General features: G+C 41.1%; 3 protein-coding genes across 4 annotated transcripts; 1 reads left to right on the top strand and 2 right to left on the bottom strand.

Moving 5' to 3' along the window:
• Positions 1-72: 72 nt before the first annotated feature.
• necap2 (NECAP endocytosis associated 2) lies at positions 73-5,820 on the bottom strand. The gene is made up of 8 exons (XM_082532235.1): positions 5,668-5,820; positions 4,814-4,914; positions 2,725-2,829; positions 2,411-2,492; positions 1,868-1,976; positions 1,326-1,470; positions 1,139-1,223; positions 73-1,011 (listed from the first exon to the last, which is right to left on the bottom strand). The coding sequence occupies exons 1-8, from the start codon at positions 5,760-5,762 to the stop codon at positions 966-968; spliced, it is 768 nt and encodes a 255-aa protein (XP_082388361.1). The 5' UTR covers positions 5,763-5,820; the 3' UTR covers positions 73-965.
• A 788-nt stretch (positions 5,821-6,608) lies between these two features.
• LOC309706037 (SUZ RNA-binding domain-containing-like) lies at positions 6,609-11,418 on the bottom strand. Its single transcript, XM_082532236.1, has 4 exons — positions 10,927-11,418; positions 9,284-9,333; positions 8,845-9,114; positions 6,609-8,729 (listed from the first exon to the last, which is right to left on the bottom strand). The coding sequence occupies exons 1-4, from the start codon at positions 10,975-10,977 to the stop codon at positions 8,618-8,620; spliced, it is 483 nt and encodes a 160-aa protein (XP_082388362.1). The 5' UTR covers positions 10,978-11,418; the 3' UTR covers positions 6,609-8,617.
• A 2,934-nt stretch (positions 11,419-14,352) lies between these two features.
• On the top strand, positions 14,353-21,348 carry fbxo42 (F-box protein 42). 2 transcript variants are annotated; one of them, XM_082532998.1, is made up of 10 exons: positions 14,353-14,574; positions 15,479-15,761; positions 15,883-15,999; positions 16,573-16,707; positions 17,689-17,842; positions 17,948-18,058; positions 18,402-18,498; positions 18,661-18,717; positions 18,802-18,918; positions 19,722-21,348. In XM_082532998.1, the coding sequence occupies exons 2-10, from the start codon at positions 15,485-15,487 to the stop codon at positions 20,754-20,756; spliced, it is 2,100 nt and encodes a 699-aa protein (XP_082389124.1). In that variant the 5' UTR covers positions 14,353-14,574; positions 15,479-15,484; the 3' UTR covers positions 20,757-21,348. The 2 variants fall into 2 exon arrangements, with proteins under 2 accessions (XP_082389124.1, XP_082389125.1); XM_082532999.1 differs by lacking the exon at positions 14,353-14,574 and adding an exon at positions 14,582-14,788.
• The last annotated feature ends 794 nt before the right edge of the window (positions 21,349-22,142 follow it).

Raw genomic sequence — 22,142 nt, 5'->3', positions numbered from 1 at the left:
AGGCTCTGTGACTGGAGCAGCCAGAGACTGAACCACCAACCTTCCTATTTAAAATCAAAAACTCAACACCACTGAAATATATATAGTTTATTTACAAGAAGACATAGGTTTATATTTTATACAATATACTTTTTTCAGGAAGGCACTTAATCAAACAGTCGATGCAATTGCCAACAGGGGTAAGGAAGTTTCAGCTGGGTAAAAGGCACAATTTAAAACGTGAGGTAAAGACACACGGAGGACAAACACACCAACAAGACACATAGACGCTTTGAACGACAGACAGAAATGATTTTTTTTACCCCGACATATGATTAAAAAAATAATAATAATGAGGGCGTAGGAAAGTTAATGTAAAACTAACTATAAATGTTCAATAAAGCTTCAACAGGTGTACTAAAAGAAGAATCAGAAAGATGGGAGAAGCTATAAGCAGAAAAACAACACATTTTTGTAAACAGCTAAACAAAACAGGGACATTCCAACTATTTTCTCAAATGTCCACCAAAAAACCTTAAGCTAAACGGTGCTGGTGAAATCAGACCATTAAAGGACAGCGCAAGAGCACGTAGGCACAATCAAATCTACTCATAATTATAGACAGATTGAAGATGAAAACATGGGAGCATCTGATTTAAAGCTATAGAGAAACAGCTGATCAAGTTAGTGTGAAGAGACGACCTTTTTGGACACTTCATTTACACTTCAGTGGTTACCCGACTATTTAAAAATATCGATCCTACTGCATAGCAGAGTGTGGGGAAACAGGAGATTGTAAAAATATACACATTTTAACGTTTGTTCTTCCAGAGTGTGCTGTCAGAGGGAGTGAGAGTAAGTGCAGCAAATGAGTCTCCTAACAGTTCCCCTCTTACTTTCTTTTTTGAAAAATTATAAATCTTTCACCACAATCGTCCTGTCCGTGGAATGTTTGGAACCTGAGTGTCTGCACGTTTTCTTACAGCTCAACTAAACTGCACCCATCCTGACTTGACAGCATCTGTACTGGAGCTGTGGATGAGAGGGGTGGGGTAAAGGATGGGAGATTGATGAACACACACAGAAATAAAATAAAGAAATCAAACAAAGATGGATGGATGTAACGCTGAGGCACACAGAGGTGTAGGTGATGTCTTACTTGGAACCCGCGGATGTGAAATCTCCCCACACGTCGGAGCTGGGCTGGGGTGCAGGGACAGGCGAGCCGAAGTCTAGAAGAGGAGCTGGATTTGGAGACAAAAAGAAATCCGTGTTGGTATAAACATCGTTACAGTTAGCACGTATTTGTGTAAAAAGCTGCTGCGGTTGAGAAGCATCGTGATCACCGGTGTTCGTCTGTGCAAGCGGGACTGTCTGTGCTCCTGCCGGAGGTGGCAGGATACCTCCAGCCTTTGCTCCAGGTGGAGGAGGGAGCAGGCCACCAGCCATGGGCCGTGGTTTGGCACCACCTGCGTCCTTCTTCTTGATGTTCTGTAACAGAGAGTCGTATTTTTAAGTATTTGACCTCTTAGGCACTCAGTTGTGCAAGGTTCAAACTTTGATTAACAAAAGTCGTAAAACCGTTTTATCTGTTTGGAAACACAGGAGTCTGTGAGGTACAACAAGTACTATTTTTCTTAAAAGACAGAGTTAAATAATCAAGTTTATGATTTTTCATGTAATTGAGCAACTTTGATTCCTAAAGACTGGAAATAATCCAGAAACTACGCTGACAATCAGAGTGGTGACTTTTCCCCTACAGTGCTTTAAAAGCCTGTTTGAATGCTGAGGCATGATACATTCATTAATGTAAACGAGTAACTTTTTTAAATCCCTGGGAAACCTGTCGCGTCATCATTCAATCTGCAATCTTCCGCTGTGTGCTCACCCCGATGCTGATTTTGATGGTCTGTCCCTCTTTGAAGCTCAGGTCCAGTTTAGGGGCTGCGCTCTGAGAAGCTTCCAGTTTTGCGAGCTCACCTTCTTGTTTGACCCACCTTTAAAAATTGAAAGCAGAATAATTATTATTGCTAAATCAATCTGGTTATTGATACACATAAACAAAAATTAGACTAGAAGTTAAGATGCTTAACTTCTAGTTACATTTGAACCATTTCAGTCAATAAGGGTTAAAATGTCAGACATGTCAGAAAGCCTCTTCCCTTTAAAAAGAACTTAGTAACACAGCTTGGGGTTGTAAAGTTGCATCTAAACAAACCCCAATACCTCTGGAACAATGTCTGCTGGAAATAAGAGACACAAGTGGAGCTGTGTGGCAAAAGCCCCAAACACAACAGATCAAACACCTCAGTTGAACTGTGAAGCACGGAGGTAGAGGAGTGATGATGTGGGACTCAAATAAACCTAAAGCTTGGCCCAAACTGGACAATAAAATTAAAATAAAAAGCTAACGTAATAGATGGCGACTTACTTAAAATGGTCTTGTAAAGCGACATTGAAGTCAAATGAGTCTCCACGATCAGCAAAACCCAGACCAATAAAAGCATGACGTCCTTTAAGGGGGGAAAAAAAGGATATTTATACAGTTAGTTCACACGGGTTCAACCTTACATCTATAAATCACAACGCACATACTACAGGGCACACAGTTTACAGGAAACTGGGACTATGAGATTACAAAAGTTAAGTTGTACAAAACAAATACTGAGATTAAGTCAAGCTCAACAAAATGTGGAGCATGCCCTTAACGAAACAAAACATGCCGTTCCAAATACTTTGTCTTACCGTTGCCATCCTCTATCCGGATCACAAAATACCTGCTGGAGTCTGTTACTGCTTCCACGACACAACCTGGATACTGTTCGACTGGAGCTTGTGCAAACAGCTCTCCTGCAAAGAGTAAATTTACACCAAACAAAGCCCCAGGGTTATTTTCTGTTACCAACAAGCTGTCAAGTTGAGATGACTGAATAAAACAAAACAAGACAGCAAGGTTTCTGAAAAGGAGCTTTGATAACCCTGTAAAAATATGTCATGCTGTAATGTAAAAGGTTGACCTGGTAACAATCACCGAAACTGCAAACTGTTTTAATGTATTCCCAAAACCCTTTAAACTATTTTTGCTGGATGTAATTTGTGGTTCTATACGTGCAGCTTTATATCTCAGTGCGCAACAAAGACAAAGGTAATCTAAGTAAAATAGTTCAAAGACACAAGCTAGTTCTTAATAACAGGACCTACTCCTTTGCATTTTTGACACTCATTGGCTACAGGTTGCAAAGCAACCATGAAAGTCAATAACATTTGTTCACACAGCTATGGTCAGAAGGTTGCACACACACTCATTGTGGCCATGAACGTCACAGTAATTATGGCTTTTAATGGTTTATTTGATTTGTTCCGTTTCCAGGGGGTAATGATTGTACAACATAGACCTTTATAGACTCATTGTATTGACCAATACTAAAAATAATGGGAAAGTCCAAAGAACTCAGCAAAGATGTGAGGATTCTAAATTTACACACATTGGGAAGGTCTCTACTAAACAACTGTATGCAAGTGCAATTGAATAGTTTTTTGGATGTGTCACCACTTTGCCAAGGACTGGAAGAAAATCCAAACTTTCACCCTCAGATGAGAAGAAATTGGTGAGGATGTTCAGGAAAAACCCAGAAAGCCCCAATGTTCAAGCGTGCCATGAACTGACATCTGCTGGAACAGCATTGCTGTCCATAGTGAAACCAGTTTTACATCACCACAGAGAGGACGCCGACCAAGAAAGAAGCCCCTGCTCCAAAATCAGCACTTTCAAACTCGACTGAAATTTGCAGCTCCTCACACGGACAAGTAAAATGCCTTCTGGAGAAAAGGTTTGGGGTCAGATGAGATAAAGACTGAGCTGTTTGGCCACAATGACAAGAGTTATGTTTAGAGGAGTAAAGCTGGGACTTTTAAACTGAGAACATTATACCAGCTGTCAAACACTGTAGTGGTAGCATCATTCTCTGGAGCTGTTCTGCCGCCAGTGATACCAGTACATTGCACAAAGTAGATGGAACAATGAAGACAGAGGACTACCTCCAAATTCTTCAACTTTATCTCGGATCACTTCAGATCAGATCAAGTTTCCACCCTTCTTTCCGGAGGGTCGAAACGTGAACATAGTTGGGTGTTCCAAAAGGACAATGTTCCCAAACACACATCAAAACTGGTTTTGGAATTGGTAAAGCAGGCTAACATTAAGCTTCTGGAATGATTTTCCCAAAGCCCCGAGGTCAAGCCTATTAGTAGGGGTGCATGTACATATTTAAAAGAATTCTAATTATATTCAAGCTTGCACATCCTAAGGTTGTTTTTTAAAGTAATTAAGGATGTATACTGTGTAATCATTCCACCCTGGAACACGAACAGTTCAAAGAAATCATTAAATGCCCCAGATTACCATGACATTAACACTCATGATTTACGTGAACTTGTGACCACAAGTGTATATCGTCAAATGCAGTTGGATAAATCCACTAAGAGGAGAAGACGTCAGAGCCAAAGCAGGACAGGTCAGCTAATCACAGCCTGTTCGCAATGAAAACAAACCTACAGGACCTCAGCATAGAAAACTATAGTAACTATGAGACTCCTTTCTAGGTGAATCATGCTGTTACACTTTACCAGATCCCCTTTGCCAAATCCCACTTTAAATACTGGTTTTGAACCATATATTTAAACCGTCAACGTATTGTAAGACACAACTATGAAGACACAAACCTAACTGTTAACTAGTTACTACAGTCTAGTTTGGGGTTTACTACCAATTTTTTTCCTTCTTCTTAGTCTTCTTTCTTACTTCTCTAATTAAAGCAGTCCTTTTTCTGCCTACCTGTATTTTTATCCTCTAACTTAATGTAGGCCATCTTTCCTTTGGCAGTTATTTTCAACCTTCCACTCCACGCAGGTTCATCCAGCTTCCAGTCTGCAGCACTAGAAAAACAGGAAACACATATCTACTTGTGAAAGTGGTGTAATCCTCTATGAAAACAGCTGACCCAGTCACTGCCAGCTGCTACTTTTGATGGAGGAAGGGAAATGAAAGCTTCAAGTCAGACTAAAATGAGACATGAGCTCTATCTACTCTTACAGATGTTAAAGCCATTAAAATGTAGTTGTTAACTGTTGTGTCTACGGCATTAAAACTGTGTACTTATACAACTAATTAACTGAGAAAAGAACTTAATGTGTGATTTTCCCTTTTGTAAGAAGACGTTTTCAACAAATTGTTTAGGAGCAAAGACGTGACTCCACTAAAACAAACGACACATTTCAAACTAAGACACTAAAAACAAGAATAATTTTCTACTAGCGTTAAAGTTGAGCATCTGCATCTATCATTGGACAGATACTTAAAATCAACATTTTGGCCGGCCAATCAGACCAAAGCTACAGCGTTACATCTGCGTGTCATCGACGTGAGAAGTAAGCTTTTAAACGCCAACAGGTGCAAGTCGCAGGTAAGACGACAGGATGTTGAAGTCCCATTTCCGTGAGCTGATACAGTTAAAATTATATTTTTATATTAAAAGTATATATTGGCTACCCGTAAAAGCAGTAATCGAATGACAAAAACCTAACAAACTATCCTGACAAACTGCTGTCCGATAATGGGCGCATACCTGCAAAATTAGCCCGCTATCAAAAGTCTGGCTGCTCTCGCCAGTTAAAAACATTAGCACGTACCGATATCCGCGGTTAGAGGCCCGCGGCGGGATCCGGTAAACATGGACCTCTGGCTTTACACAGAGCATTGACTCGTAGCTGTTGTCTTCTGCCATCTTGTCAAGTTTCGCTAACCCAAAACCAACTTCCGACTTTCAATGGACCCTCGGCTCTGTCCTGCTGAACCAGGCTAACCGGACCTTAACAGCGCCACCTCCGGCCAGGATGTATAAGCGCCTAAAGAGTACGTCACAGTCTGTCAATAAGAACTTAGAATAGCCTAGAAAGAACAGTATAATGTATATAAATAGAGAAAGAACAGGAAGTTTTCCATAAGAACACTGAAATTATTCTCCTCTTATAAAAAATGATACATATCGTATTTCAATCCTTCTTACTGTGCGAAATGTATTAGAAGCCAGTGAATTCATGTATTTCCTTCCTGATACAATACATTACTACACAGTACTAAATAACACAAAATATGCATTATGTGAGGTTTGTCCTAAAAATCATTTTCATCTCTTCATGCCCAGTACAAATGGGAAATATTACAGCAAACTAAACTTTTTTCAGTGATTGTTTGAAGACAAACTGGTGACCCAATCTTTGAAGTGTTAAGCAAATTTTCCTGCATTCCCTCTAATATTAGATTAATTTGTCACCATGGGGACAGTCATAGTAGCAAATTATTTTCATGTGGGTTGTTTTTCCATTGAGGGTGAAAAGCTAGAGCAGAAAAAGTCACATGTTTGTTGCATGTTTTCCCAAAAGTTCACCGGATGCAGTGGATAGTTATAAACAGATCATGGATCTGATCATGGATTGTTGGTGCCTCCGCACACGCATACTGATATCCCTGAAGTCCATCTTAGACTGTGCTGATCCAGTGCCCCCTTCATTATTCTGAGCAGCATATGAAAGACTACTGTGTTTTCTAAAATAACAACACATGAAGCAAGTTGTACCGCTGAGTGTGTTTATTAAAGGGTGTTCAAATTTAATGAGCTTTTTCCCCCTAAAGCTTCAAAACAATGATGACATAAAATGAGCTTCACACTAGACAGGTGGCTATGAATGACTTCAGCAAAGCATCATGGGTACATCACACAGGTACAGGATGACTATTTCTCCTTTTCAGTTTAAACTGATTAGAAACTGATTTTGTTACAATAATTGAATAGGATCCCAGGGAACGCTGTATTAGTAGCACATCATCTAGATGTTGTAGGTCCAAACGTCCTCCTTTTCATTGTAGATAATCTCCTAAAACAAAAACTTCTACTTTTTGAAGCAGGAATAAGTGGCACAAATGCAACACTTCCAGCCATGTTGATAAATGTGCTCCTGTGCTGTGCTGCAGTTTACTTGTGACATAAATAACCTTTCACAGAAAGCTCCAAATATGTATGAGCACTACCTGCTGGAGAGCGTGTGATGGAGACCAAGGATTGTTTATCTTTTAAGGCATAACAGCGTAGAAAGGTTGAAAACCTGCCGCAGGCTCATGTACTGTTTACTACAAGTGTCAGCACTGGTTATTCATCAGGATTTGCCTATACTATCATGTTATTGCAGGCAAACTCTTATTTTAAATTGGTCCCAAACAAGCAGACCACACTGTAAGATGATATTAGGTAAAGAACACCATTTTCTTTAAGGTTTCCTGGCCCTGGAAGAATATTTGCCAACACAAAACTTTAGATGATATCCCCATCTAGGCTGAGCTTGAAATAATTATTTCTGAATAATTAATACAACTCTTAACTGTAGGTAATAAATCAGCAAACTGCAGCCGGTACGAAAACCCACCAAAATCATCATCAACTCCAGAGCTGAGCTGCTCCGAAACAGCAAAGGAACAACACAGGAACATTTTTTTTTTTTTTTTAAACACACTTTAAACTTTCAGTTCATGTCTTCTGCCAATTAGATATAACTGAATATGACACGACTATGCAGACTACATCTTCTAGGCTCTTACACACTACAGATCACCTGACTTATACGTACTATGTGTCAGAAATGAAACACATGAACAATATGAAGTGTTTAAAACCATATGTGAACAAAAAGAAACGGCACAGAAAAAGGGCAACATTTTAAAAGAGAAAGAAAAAAAGGGAGTAATTTCATCATTATTGCTTAGATAAGCTTAGATTTAGTGATACTGTCCTTCAGCTCTATTCTTTTTGGCCACAGGCTGTGTGCCCACCGGGCATTTCTTTAAGGGCCACTTGTGCCTTACAGAGGATTGTGGACACTTGTGGCCTGAGCCACTGCCATCGACTACAGTATTAAAAGCACACTGCTAGGCACCAAAAGGCTCCATCAGTACAATTTTTTTTTTATTTTTTTTTATTGCTGCTCACTCAAGCTGCTGAACACGCAATAAATTTATGGCACCGTCAAGCATTTCATTCCAAATGAACCCGACAAATTAAGGCCAGTACCCCGGTGGATACCCAGCCATGACCCACGCTTCATCAGTGGAAAGGCCACCTCGTGTGCTTGCCTTTTCTGGGGAGGTCCCACAAATCTGCAAGCTCTCCGTATTCTCCCTGAAGAGACAGACACCTGATGTCCTGGCACTCGGCCGGCCAATCAGACCTAAAATCATAGGGCACCTCATGGTACGTCAAAGTAACACAGTGTGTAGGAATGTGAGGCGAAAGCCTGCTCACAGTGTGGAACACAAAGGATTTCGGATCTTTGGCTGATCTCTGCCAGCCCCTTGTAAGCTTCCACAGAGGGAAAAGACAAGGCAAAAGGCAAAGACCACACCAGTAAGCAGAGAAGAGAGAGGGTGGAGAAGTTCATCTAAATCCATGCTACATCTTCAAATGTCTAACGTCTGTCAAATTTTATTTCGTCCCACCGCTCTGCTCTTCATACCACACACAACACTCCTCACTGCACCCTCTGTGCCCTCTCAGGAAGACATCCGTGTCTTGAATCAGGCAGCTCCTGCCTATCTGCACAGTCGGAAGCCTGAGGTGCCATCCGGGCCGTTGGGTTGACGGATCACGTGATTGTTTGAACGAACTGGTTCCAGTGGTTGCTGCACACTCATACAAGCTGGCCTAATAATGGTAAGAGAAAAATTAGAATACATTACAAAACAGTGTTTTTCTCTTTTAGGTGTCTTCTTCAAAACATTTTGTTGTCACAGTTGATTTTGCAGACATTACAACTCACCTGTCCTTGCACTGATTGTCCTGAGGCGTCTCTTCTGAAGAAGCACTACCCAAAATCCTCCTTCGGGCTTCTGCATACTCTGCCTCTCTCTGGGCCAGAGACTTCATCTGCTGAGCGGGACGAGACGAGGCAGCGGGGTTTCCTGTGTTGCCGTTATTTGTAGGGCGCTTTAAAATTCGGATTTGAGGTGGTGGTGCTGCTGGGAGAGAGTCATCTTGGACTACGACAGCAGTTCGTATAGGTGAACTGGCTGATTTCAAATTGGACTTTCTGCAAAGATGAGAAAATCATTAGTGTTTGAAGAGGTCTGGGCATGTTTCAAGTTAATTTCATTTCCTTAGTTTTAGTCTTGCCAATAAAGTTTTAAAAAAATATTCACAAAGATATTGTTGGGGAAAAAAGAAGCAGAAAGCAGTAACTTTGTCTTCTGGTTACTTACTTTGCTTCCTGATTTATTTTCAGCTTTGCCTCAAGTCTTCTCTCAATTTCCTGAAGGAGGAAATATAATACATATATACAATAATTAACTCGATTTCTACTTTTGTCCTCACATCATCCTGTATACCAAACATGTTCACATTGTAGAGATACACCTATCAGGTATTTGGACCGGATATCATTCCAATCCTGGCTCAATTACCCTACTACAATCACTCTTAAGTGACAACCAAACGCAGCAGAGCAGGTAAAACTTTTCTGTGTGTTTCAGACTTTATTAAACCTTCATCACCAAAGACAGCCTCACATGCAATTGATCAAATACCTTATGCTGGGAAAGTCTTTGTTGCTATAGTAAATGTGCAGTGTTTTAGCTTTTTGTTGGCAGTATGATAATTATTATAAACTAACTAAATACACACATAACCAGATGACAAAGTACACAAATGTGAAAGTATCCAAAACATGTTGGTGCACAGGAGATAACTGAAATTTGGATGTGTATTTAACAGTAGAGGAGAACCTAAAGATAGTCTTAATATATGCATATATATGTTGTCTTGCAGTTTTGATTGTGACCTAATTGCCCCCAAAAATGACTGCTGACCAAAAAGAATGCAAAGAGGCTCATCTCACATTTGCCTAAAAATAGCTTGACGATACCCAAGACTTTTGGGAAAATATTCTGTGGACTGTAGAGACCAAAGTTCAGTTTTTGGAAGGTTTGAGTCCCGTTACATCTGCCATAAAACTAACAACGCTTCCTAAAATCAACATAACACCAACAGTCAAACATGGAAGACTGAAGGAGAATGTCCTGCCATCAGTTCATGCCCCAAAGCTCAAATTCACTTGCATTATGCAGCAAGACAATGATCCAAAATACACAAACAACTCCAGCTCTGAATATGTCTAATATTAAAAATTAATTTCTCAATTACACTCTACGTGAGTGTAACAAATATGCAAAAGTAGGGCAGAAAACTCTTCTAAACAACACATAAAAAGGCTTACCAATAAAGCTGAGATCCATAGGTAGTGTTTAGCTGATAAAAACAAAAAACTTTTTAAAAAAGCTACTAAACTAATTGAAACCCCCTACAGTCACAAACTCAGTGTTTCGAGGACACTTAGGTGCTATTGCGGAGAACCTCAAATTAGATCACAAGTGACACATTACACTTTAGCACAATCAAATCTAGCAGGGTTCATTTTTTTGGGAAACACACAGAAAAATGTATGTGTACAAACCAGCGGCTGTTTATAAAACTATTTTCTACAATCAGTGGCACACACTAGACTGCGAAGGTGCTGACACGGTTCATTTCAGGGCACATTTGGGGGGGGGGGGGGGGGGGCTGCTGGAAAAAGCTGAACATGTTACGATATTGTTTCTACAATGACGTTACTCAGATTATTTCCACAGTTGGATAAATTAATTGATGTGATGGTGTGCTCAGTCCCGTGTCAGCACGGCCTGCAAGACTCAACCAGGAAGTTCGGCTGGAAAAAAAACGCTAATGTTTTTGGGCGCAGGAAGCCTCTACTCTATCGACAGCTCTTGCACTGTGCCTGGGTGGCTGTCAGACTAAAGCCGGGGTGCTGTTACATCCCTGTTTAGCACAGTATGTTAGCGTCTCTCACCCCGCTGTCCGCCGCCTCTTCCCAGCTTTCTGCAACCTCTTCATCCTCCATGTTTAAACGGGACTGCTGGGTAGCTGGTTGGCTCTCTTCGCTTCACCGGCTAAATGTACCCCACAGTGGGCATGAGACGACGGCAAGCGCTCAAGTACAAACCACAGGGAGCTCCGCCACTGGGTCCCTTTTTATGATGAGATAAAAGCTGGATAAACAAATTCCCAAACCTTTACCCCGGCCTCGTGTTAGCCTGCTAGCTTAAAGCTACACTCAGAGCAAACGCCACCAGCTGTCTGCTGTTTAAAATCCTCAGTAAATGAACCCCGGTCACCGCTGCTGCTCACACGGAAAACAAACACCCTTGGACGTTATGTTTTTATAAACCGCTGTCCCTGCAATGCTTTAATACTTAGCTTCACTACACCTCTCAAGTTTAACCGTCAAATCGAAGAAGGGAAATGACGTCATAACGTAAGCTACAGGTAACGTCAACCACAGGCTGCCTCCAAATGGAGTGGTTTAACAAATGAAGGCGTCTGTACCACTGTTATTATAATTTTGTTATTCATAATTAGTTTTATTTTTTATATCGTTTGGACGTTTTTTTGCTTTTAATTCTGTTTCATTTCAGTTAGTTTCCAGCGTGAGTTTTCTTGTTTTACTTTTTTATCTTTTTGAAAGTGTTTAGTTTTAGTTTAGCTTCTTTTAGTTATAGTCTTGGTTTCAGTCTTTATTAATTAATATTGTACTCTGGGAAAATTTTGGGAAGAAAAGTACATACATAACAATTAAAAGAACGTTATGATAACAGTGACTCGCAGCCTTATAGACATCCAAAGTCTCAATAAATACATCAATCAAAGTCTCATCAGCCAAGTGCAGACTGCTTTTGGTAAAGTTTTGTTTGCTTCTTTGTTTGAACATATGAACTCTTTTCTCTTTTATTAAACATCACCCATCTCCTGTTTCAATCTTCTGAAGAAAACATAACATGATAAAACATTTATTTCCATTACATTCAAGAAAAGGCAGACATTTCTACACCTAATATCTTTAAAATATGCCCCAAATCACCCTGAGACAAGAACAGGCCAATTTCTTTATTCATTGGATGATTCAGTACTTTGCCTTGACAGCAGTACTAATGCTGACCTAAGACAGCATAAGTACTGCTGCATAGTTATGCCTTCACCTTCTACTGACAGAGAATGGTATCAACTGTTTTCTATGACAGATGTTTTACTGTCATTCAGTGACTTTAATTGTACCTTAGATACAGAAGGTTTAATTGTGAATTGTGAAGGATAAAAGTATTCAGGTTACATGTAATGATCACTAATAAGGAAATGTTCGTATTTTGGTGATATAAATGTATTTTTCTAATCACAACAACAGGACACATTTTATCCTTTCACTGTTTTAAATAAATACAAGATACAATAGGTGCTGGAAACCAGTAAGCTTCCCAGATTGCGAAGACTGCCAAACTCTTGCATTGGAGTGAACAGTATAAACCCTGGGGGAGAGGTTTCTTTTTTACAGATGTGTGGGACGAGTTGTTCTTTCCCGAGCCCACGGAAAAATGTCATCCTGTGTGAAGATGCACAGGGGAAAGCTAGACTGAAAAATGGGTCTGTTGAACCTTCAGACCAGCCAGTACCAGCAGGAAAAAAAAAGAAGCAAAAAACAATTAAATAAATAAAATTAAAGCTCAAGTTCAGGAAAACGTGGTATGCATTCAAGCTGCAACATTTCATTAATGTAAATTCAGCAAAAAGAAACTTTTATTTAATTTTTTACAGCAAAATTCAAATCTTAACTCAACACTGTTACAACCTCCAGCAACTGGAAAGCTGCGAAAACAACTAAACAACTAAAATTTGGCAATAAAGTGCACTTTTGCTACAACTCTGAATTATGCCATATTCAGAAGTTTGCAGACGACACGGCCATCATGGGGTGTATCTGGGATGACCAGGAAGAGGAGTACAGGAGCCTGGTGAGGAACTTTATCACATGGAGTCACACAAACCACCTGAAACTCAACACTTCAAAGACCAAGGAACTGGTTGTGGATTTCGGGAGGTCCAGACCAGGTCCACTGCCAGTTCAGATAGAGGGAGAGGAGGTGGAGGTGGTCAACACATGCAAGTACCTCGGGCTGTGGGTGGACAACAAACTGGACTGGTCATGCAACACACAGCACCTGTATAAAAATGGCCAAAGCCGACTGTACTTCCTCAGGAGGCTGAGGTCTTTCAACATCTGCAGGAAGCTCCTGAGGATGTTTTACCAGTCGGTGGTCGCAGGAGTACTTTTCTATGGCGTGGTGTGCTGGGGGAGCAGCACAGCAAAGAAGGACTCATCCAGGCTGGAGAAACTAATCAGGAAGGCGGGCTCTGTGGTCGGCATGAAGCTGGACACTCTGGTGACAGTGGCAGAGAAGAGGACCTTAAAGAAACTGATGGACATTATGAACAATGCCGGGCATCCTCTGCACACGGTCGTAAACAATCAGAGGAGCCTATTCAGCGACAGGCTGCTTCTCCCAAAGTCAAAAACCAACAGACTTAAAAACTCCTTTGTCCCACACGCCATCAAACTGTTTAACTCCTCACTGGAGGGGAGAGGGAGGGGAAACAGGGGGACAAGGGAGGGCGGGAACAACTGAGCTGTAGGTGCTTTTCTACACTGTGAAATATTTGTTTTTTGTTTTGTCTTTTTTTCTTATATTCGACTGTGCAATAATCACTGTGCAATATACTCACTCAAATGAGTAATCCTATTTATCCATATTGTATATTCTGTATCTATATATGTGTATATATGGTGTATTTATGCTTATATCCTTACTCTCATTCCCCTTAATGTATCTGTAACATGCAACTTCTTTTGTGCTTTGCTACTGGAAACTGAATTTCCCGGAGGAACCCACCCGAGGGATTAATAAAGTTGCATCTAATCCAATCTAATCTAATCTCTAATCTTTTCATATATTTATATATTTATTTTTCTCTTGAGGAAAATCTCCCCCAGATATGTTTTAATTCAAACTTTATTTTGGGTATCTTCTTACATTATGTTGTGTATCTAATAATGCTGCTGTTATGAATGTCAGGCTTATTTGGTAAGACTTCTGTTCTTGTTTTCTGTTTTTGTTTTGTTTTTTGCTTCAATAAACTATACATATATATACAAAATACATAAATATACAACTATAAAAACCTTAACAGTGGTATGGAAAGGTTTTTCTGCAACTGAACATTCTTTTAGACTAAAGACTACATTTTGAGTTAGCATTTTAAATTTTAGACTTTTGTAGTTATGGCTCTCCATTTTCTTACTTAATTACTCAAAATTTCAACTTAGCTTTTAATTAAAAAAAAAAAAAAGTAATTAATAATTGAATGGCTGAAAAAGGTCACACACAGCGTGTTGCCCTGGGCGGCTGTTTGGGGCTGAGGACCCACCCTGGTACCACAGACGGTTAGCGGCTACCGGAGCGTCGCTGAGCTGCGGAGGAGGTCGCTGTTCACAGCGGAAGATGGCGACTGTTTGGAGGCTGCAGAGGAATCTTTGGAGCTGATAACGGGGAGGAGGAGGAGAGGAAAGCTTCACACTCAGAGCCCTGAAAAGAATACGTCTTAAACAACGGTACAAGACAAATCTGGCGTAGTCACCGAGAGAAGCTGACAGCGTATAATAAAGAAGGAAACTGACATTACACATAGCCTGTGGTTGAGCTAGCGTTAGCAAAGATTATTAGCAGAAGACTGAAGGTTTCGACTAGCTCGTCAGTTAGGAGGGTGGTAACACCAAATAAGGCTGCTGACCTGAGAGGATGTCGTGTCGACAAGACAGCTAAGAAGTGAGCGATTTTATGCTGTTTAAAGCAGAGGTGTTGTCGAGAAAATGCACCTTTTCTTTGACACCGCTAGCCAAAAGGTTCTTTTTATGTTAGCTAACGTTAGCGTGGATGCTCATGACAAGTTGACTAGCGTTAGCCAAAGCTAGCACAAAATATTTTTTCTTGGTCACAATACGGTACCATTAGCCGGTTGGTTAGTTGGATAAATTGCAGTTTGTAGCAAAAATCAAAGCTCATTTAGCCTTATGAAATATGACGTTACTTCCCCTAATATCGTGAGTTAGCTTTAGGCGATAATTAGCACTAGCTACCCAGTATTGCATTATAATGTGATGGCTAACGGCAGCTAATTAGATGTAGCTAATGATATAACTGAAACGTCCGGTGTGGACAGACCAGATACTCAAAGAAAGGACTCCAACCGTTCTAAACAGTGGATATCACACTTAAGGTCGTCAAGCGCTAATTTTATGCTGATTGCAGCTTTGCAGTGTCATTGAGTTTCTTGGCTAGGAGCAGATCTCTTCCAATTTAAAGCCTTCACCCTCTCTATGTTTAGGCTGAGTGAATCAGTCATACAGGCATCTGTAAAATGTGGATTCCAGTAAGAATGTGTAGAGCACAATTAAATCTAGTTGATTCAAAATAGTCCCCTTAGCATCAATAGCCTGTCTCCCAATGTCTCAACAGACAATAATGTCCCGTTCCCCTGACAATGAAGATGGAGGAGGACATGTTGCCATGGATACAGAGGATGAAGGTTCAGAGCCTGCTGGGATAACGGAGGAAGTGGAAGCAAAGATGGGGTCCTCCTGTCAAGAAGGGAACATGGACAGTGGTGCCAAAGGAGAAGGGAGGACAATGGTGGAGCTGCCGGAGGAAGTTCTAGAGTATATTCTGTCCTTCCTCTCACCTTACCAGGAGCACAAGACCGCTGCACTCGTTTGTAAGCAGTGGTACCGTCTCATTAAAGGTACGCCGCTCATGTTTGCATAATATTTAATCATAAGGTGGATGCTTGTTTATCTTTGCTTAGAATCTGCTTTCTCCACTTTTCTGCCTTCTGTTTCTTGAACACTTTCTCTGCTAACTAGGTGTTGCCTATCAGTGTTACCATGGATTTTTGAGAGCTGTCCAGGAGGGTAATATCCAGTGGGAAAGTCGCACATACCCATATCCAGGAACTCCCATCACTCAGCGCTTTTCACACAGTTAGTATATGACCCTTTTACCATGGTTCATGTCAAAAGCATTTTGTCCCACTTATAGGTTGGTGTGTCTATTTCCTACAAGTCAAAATAAAATGCCACTTCATTTTTATGGATCTGAAGCCTCTAAATGTTTGGATGTAATTTAAGGTATGGATCAGATTATAAGTTTAATGTACAGCAATTAAAAAGGGCTTTCAGTCTGTGGTAGATGACTCATGAAAAGAGCAGCATCAGACATTTAATCCACGTATAGACTACTGCTCGTCTTAAAATAGATTATTAGCAACTTCATTTTTTTTCATTTTCTTTCTTCACCAGCTGCATTTGAAGTGAAATGTTCTTTCATCAGTTTTGTTTTGAAATCTTAAAATGCTGATTTGTGCTATGTCACTGTCATAATAGGCCACTTGGAGTAATACAAATATAAACCCTTTTAATTACAGTGGTTTAAATGTAGTGTCAGACAAGCTGTTGGTGCCATCTCATAAAGAACAGGATGATCCTTAAAGCATTGTGTGCAGAGACTTTAACTATACACCCTGGGTATTTATTCTCTCTTCTTGCGGGTTGCAGGTGCATGTTATTATGACTCAAATCAGTCCATGTATGTGTTTGGGGGTTGCACTCAGAGTAGCTGCAATGCTGCCTTCAATGACCTATGGAGACTTGACCTCAACAGCAAGGAGTGGATCCGCCCTTTGGCCTCAGGTAACAATTTCACAGGCTGGTAAGAACAACACAAATCAGAGGTTGTAACCCCTTTTACAACTGTTCTGGAAACAAGTAGCTTCTTATGTAAGGGGAGCTGTGTGGGGACAGTTTCCTTGAAAGGTTGAGTTGGCTCTCTGAGAAAATACTTGTAGGAAGTGGAGTGAGATAGTATAAAGAGAAAAAGTCAGCAACATCTGGGTGAAAATGTGATTGGGTCAGAATTTCAACCTGGGGAACACAAGCTATGATTTTTAGATACATTTGGGTAGTTACAGTTTGGTTTACCTAGATATCCAACATAGTTGTCTGGTTACTGTTGATGTGGGTGGGTGGGGGACGGGGATAGTTCTCCAACCAGTCTCTAAAGTGCAACCTACCTATTTGATGTATTGCTATGGCAACATAATGGTTCTGCCTTGGTTTATAGAGTGTAGTAAACAGTTCAACATGTTTTTAATGGTCATTTAAAGTGTCCCCGCTACAGCACAAAGTTTGACAAAACTGTTAGTCCCATCCATGGTGGCAATTTTCTCATAATTACTGCTCCCATAATTCTCATTATGTTAACATGTTTTTAATCTTAAAACTGATTTTTCATGTTGAGATGCCAGGTAAATTGTTTGGTTTGGATGAGTTTAGGTTACAGATCTGCCTGTTTATATTTGTTTTATTTTCCTAAATGTAATTATTGTATAATTAATGCTACATCCTTGAGGTATAACATCTCATCTCACGGTTTGGGTCAAACTCCACTCTTTCACAATTTTCTGTCAAAAATCTTTGAAGACCAGTCACCCATATTCAGCAGGACATGCTAGAGAGAACAATAGTCAGATGCTTAATAGCAGATTTAATTATACAATGTATGAGTTAAAGCAAAGAGGAAACAGTTTCTGATATGTATGTGTAATTGATGACTTATTTAAAAATCTGGCATACTTATTTTCCAATAATTATTGTTTTATTTCCTTTAAACAGGCTCTTATCCATCTCCTAAAGCTGGAGCGACTCTAGTGATGCACAAAGATCTGTTAGTGCTGTTTGGGGGATGGACTCGCCCCAGCCCTTATCCACTACACCAACCAGAACGTTTTTTTGATGAAATCCACACCTACTCTCCTTCAAAGAACTGGTGAGAAGGAGTGACTGACACATGGTGGCCAAATATGAACTAGTTTAAACATTTCATTATTATTGTCTTCTTTTTCCATATACTTTGTTTTTTCCTCTGTCTCAGGTGGAACTGTATAGTAACGACACATGGACCTCCACCTATGGCAGGCCATTCTTCATCTGTAATAGGAAACAACATGATAGTGTTCGGGGGATCTTTAGGAGCACGTCAGATGTAAGAAGGTTTTATTTGTAATTGACTGCATGCAATTAGAAAGACTAGTCTAAATTTTTGCTTATTTAAACTACAGTGGTGTTAATAGGTTGCCATTGTAAAGGCTTCGCTTGGTTGGTTAACACATGTGAAACAAATTAAATTAGATCTGAAACAATGTGTTGTACAGACTGTGATCTTAGACGGCAGTAATCACTGTTCCCAAGTACAGTAAATCTTCCCACACTCGACTCTCAGGAATTATATTTCAATATAGATTACTAATCCTTTTAGATTTAGATGTTATGAACAGGGATGTATTACTGAATGAAAATTTCCACTGGTCCTCTTTTGGTTATGACAGGAGTAATGAAGTGTGGGTTCTCGACCTGGAGCAGTGGTCCTGGTCCAAACCGCCCATATCTGGACCATCACCACACCCACGAGGCGGCCAGTCACAAGTAAGGCTTCAGTATTTAAACAGGGATGCTTAATCATTTTAACAGCCCTGTGGAAGTTTTGACTTTGACTTGTCTCTTTGTGCATTTACTAAAGGTGCCAGAAAAGTCCATCTATGTTTTATATGTGAAATAAATGATGCTCTTCAAATGTTTATTCATTAGATTGTGATAGACGATCAGACGCTGCTCATCTTGGGAGGATGTGGTGGTCCGAATGCAGTAAGTTTTATTCTTTCTTTCCAGTTTTAAAACAGGTCCTTTAAACATGAGAACTGATTTGTTTGTTTTTTCCCCTAATCATAGCTTCTTAAAGATGCCTGGCTTCTCCACATGGATGCACTACCATGGAGGTGGCAGCAGCTGCAGGTGGAAAACGAGGACCATGGGGCCCCAGAGTTGTGGTGTCACCCAGCATGTAGGGTGAGTGTGTGTGACTTAGCCATCAATTAAAGGTGTGTGTTACAAAGCACGTAGGTTGCATGTATAATATACACTGCATAATATTATGGTCACTGATGCAGGTTCTGACAAAGTTGTTAGGATACACAGAGGATCACAGTTTTTGCGCATGGGGCTGTATAGCTGCAGACCAGTCAATGTGTTCATGCTGACCCCTGTCCACCCCTGCCACAAAGAAAAAATGGGTCAGGAATGGTTTGAGGAGCTAAAAGGCGAATTTGAGGTGTTAACTTGCTCTCCAAATTCCCCAGATCTCAATCCGATCGAGCATCTGTTCAATGTGTTGGACAAACATGTCCTACACATGGTGGCCCACCTTACAGCTTACAAGACTTAAAGGACGGGTGTAGTCAAGTGCATGCCTGTGGGTGGGTCAGGGCAAAAGTGGGACCAACACAGTATTAGGCAGGTGGTCATAATGTTATGCCTCTGATCGGTGTATGTTTAAGATAATCTATATGGCACTTGGAACAGGTTACCTTGAAAGTAATCGGTAAAGGTTGAGACATTTGAAACTGATTTTTTTTTTTTTTTTTTTGAAAACTCTAAAACAAACGTTCCCTGGTCAGTTCTGCCTTCATCTTAAGGTACTGTTGTGACCAGGTTAAAAACAAAAAACATAAAGTCATTCTTTGACTTTACCTTCAAAATACCTCCTTAACCCAGTATGTCTCTTTATAGTACACTCCTGAGTTTTGTGAATACTTGTAAACAGTGTTCACTAATGCTTCTTCTTCCCAACTTGTTCTTTTTTTACACACAAGGTGGGCCAGTGTGTGGTGGTCTTCTCACAGGCTCCATCTGGGCGGGCACCGCTAAGCCCAAGTCTTAACTCTCGGCCCTCCCCCATAAGTGCCACACCTGCCCCTCTGGGCCCTGAACCTCCTTCCCTGCGCTCTCAGTCTCCCGTTCGGAGCGGTGCTGCCGGTGTTGTTCTGGGAGCTGTTGAAGAGGCTCCGTGTGTAAATGGCCGATGGGGCACTCTGAGACCTCGGCCTTCAGCGAGAGGTGGTGCCAGAGACGGGAGCCCGTCCTCCTCTCAGCAGCCATCTCCTTCACAAGGCCCAGAAAGCCCTCCTCTTCCTCCCTTAATAAATGGATCCTCCCCTTCCCCACGGACCAGCCCAGCCCAGGCTGCATCTCCTCCCTCTCGTCCTCACCTGCCTTCCTCCACTGACTATGGATGGGAGTCTCCCCCCTCTGCTGCTCACCATCCTGAGGTCCCCAGCACCAACGGCCTGCATACACCTCCCTCAGGCTCCCCATGCACCCCACCAGGTGCAGTGTCCCCTGCTGCCTTACGACGAGGGCTGGAGGCAGTGAAAAACAAATCTTCCTCATCTGTACCGTCTTCATCATCATCGTCTTCCCTTCAGACACAGGGGCCTTCTCCTGGAGGTGGAGCAGGTCCTCCAGGAACCCCTCCGTCATCCTCCTCCAGTCCTCCTCAGGTGGCTGGAGCCGATGGACATGCTATCCCGCCTATTGCGAGGCGTCTCGGTCATCATCCGCCGCAGAGCCTGAACGTAGGCAAACCTCTGTACCAGTCTCTCAACTGCAAGCCCATGCAGATGTATGTGCTCGATGTGTCCCGAGCCAAGTCTGCTGGGGTAGTGTCTTGGAGAGTTTATGGGAACGGGACTCCACCTGCAGTCACAGGACCACCGGAGACCAGCCTTCACACTGTGGTACAGGGCAGGGGAGAGCTCATCATCTTTGGAGGCCTCATGGACAAAAAACAGAATGTGAAATACTACCCTAAAACCAACGCCTTGTACTTTGTACGCGCTAAAAGGTAATGCAGCTCCAGACGGGATTGAGAAGATGTTCATCCTGTGACCACACAAGGGAACTGACACACAAGGCCTTTTTCCTGTAGGAAGGATTATGAATAAAGAACATAATCATTGCTAGATATTTCACTTCAGAAATTCACTATTTCCCCCTTCTGCCTACTGCAAGCATTCAAAAGAAAACACTTTAAGTACACTTTGATAAAACCATTTTCTTGAATGAGAATCCTGTGAGTGTGTGAGTATGAGACCACAGTGATGGGAGAAAATTTGACTTCTTCTTTTTTTTTTTTTTGTTCCCTAGAAGAACAACCAGAAAATTTTTATTTTTTGTGTCATCATCCTCTGAACTCTTAGAGTACGTCTGGAAGAGCGGACGCTGTTGACAGAAACTGTCTACCTGCTTTTTGTATCACTCTTTAAGCCTGCAATGTTTACATTGAAAACAGTGTGAGTGTGTGTGTGTGTATGTGTATGTGTGTGCACGATGGTGGTTAAAAGTTGTTGATTAATGTGTGTGACGGGGGCTACAGTGGATGAGAGATGTGGCACTGTACTATGAATATAGTTAAACAATAAAGGCCTCCATGTCTGCTCAGTGACAGTCTCAAAATTCTTGTTTGTCTTTAAACATTGCTGCTGTTGTAGCTTAAACAAGCTCAGCTTGCAGTCATAATTGTGTTGAAGCTTTCGATCATTTCAGCAGTTGTCATCAAACTGGAGAATAAACTTTGAAGTTACACAAACCTAAGGAAACAGCTGAAACCATTAATGTGAAGTTTAATTTTTTTTTTCTAATAGTTAAATACTTCTTCACTTTAATTAGAAGTCGAGTCAAAATTAGAATCTTTAACTTTTATTTCCTCTGATAGGCAGGCAACAGTAATTCAAATAGCCACTGATTACACATGATGAATGCACAAACCTTAAAGCAGATGGGCTACAGCAGCATACGACCACACCGAGCATCACTCCCAAGAAGAGGCACAAGTTTGCATGGACTCGCTAAAAATGGACAATAGAAAATTGGGGAAAAAACACTACCTGGCCTGTTGACTGTGGACTTATGCTGGGACATTAAGATTAGTAGGGCTTTAATTTGGTGCAAACAACATAAAAGCATTAATCCATCCTACCTGATATCAAAGATGATAAAGGCACCTTGCTTGTACTGGGCTAGAAAAGGGGGTCTAGCCCAGTACAAGCAAGGTGTACTTGATAAAGTGTCTGTTGGGTGGACAAAAAAACATAGTGGTATACATTTCAACATTGTGAATTCAGTAGTGGTTTCACATCTAAATAAGGTGGGTTTTATATGCTTAGGATTTTCTATGAGTCTGTTGTGGCCAGTGCGATCCTCTATGCTGTTGCATGCTGGGGGAGCAGGCTGAG

This window comes from Aulonocara stuartgranti, assembly GCF_965226115.1.
Source record: "Aulonocara stuartgranti genome assembly, chromosome: 5".
NCBI lineage: Eukaryota > Metazoa > Chordata > Actinopteri > Cichliformes > Cichlidae > Aulonocara > Aulonocara stuartgranti.
The sequence above is the reverse complement of the archived record's forward strand: the minus strand, read 5'-3'. Positions and strand labels throughout refer to the sequence as shown.

Excerpts from the sequence above, each read along its gene's own strand:
- necap2 (XM_082532235.1), bottom strand. The coding sequence starts at position 5,762 with ATGGCAGAAGACAACAGCTACGAGTCAATGCTCTGTGTAAAGCCAGAG. Across the intron at positions 4,915-5,667 it reads GCCTCTAACCGCGGATATCG|TGCTGCAGACTGGAAGCTGG; the intron begins GTACGTGCTAAT and ends CTGTTTTTCTAG. Across the intron at positions 1,471-1,867 it reads CCATCAAAATCAGCATCGGG|AACATCAAGAAGAAGGACGC; the intron begins GTGAGCACACAG and ends TCTCTGTTACAG.
- LOC309706037 (XM_082532236.1), bottom strand. The coding sequence starts at position 10,977 with ATGGAGGATGAAGAGGTTGCAGAAAGCTGGGAAGAGGCGGCGGACAGC. Across the intron at positions 9,334-10,926 it reads AAGAGGCGGCGGACAGCGGG|GAAATTGAGAGAAGACTTGA; the intron begins GTGAGAGACGCT and ends TTCCTCCTTCAG. Across the intron at positions 9,115-9,283 it reads AAAATAAATCAGGAAGCAAA|AAAGTCCAATTTGAAATCAG; the intron begins GTAAGTAACCAG and ends TCATCTTTGCAG.
- fbxo42 (XM_082532998.1), top strand. The coding sequence starts at position 15,485 with ATGTCCCGTTCCCCTGACAATGAAGATGGAGGAGGACATGTTGCCATG. Across the intron at positions 18,059-18,401 it reads TCTTTAGGAGCACGTCAGAT|GAGTAATGAAGTGTGGGTTC; the intron begins GTAAGAAGGTTT and ends TGGTTATGACAG. Across the intron at positions 18,499-18,660 it reads CACGAGGCGGCCAGTCACAA|ATTGTGATAGACGATCAGAC; the intron begins GTAAGGCTTCAG and ends TTTATTCATTAG.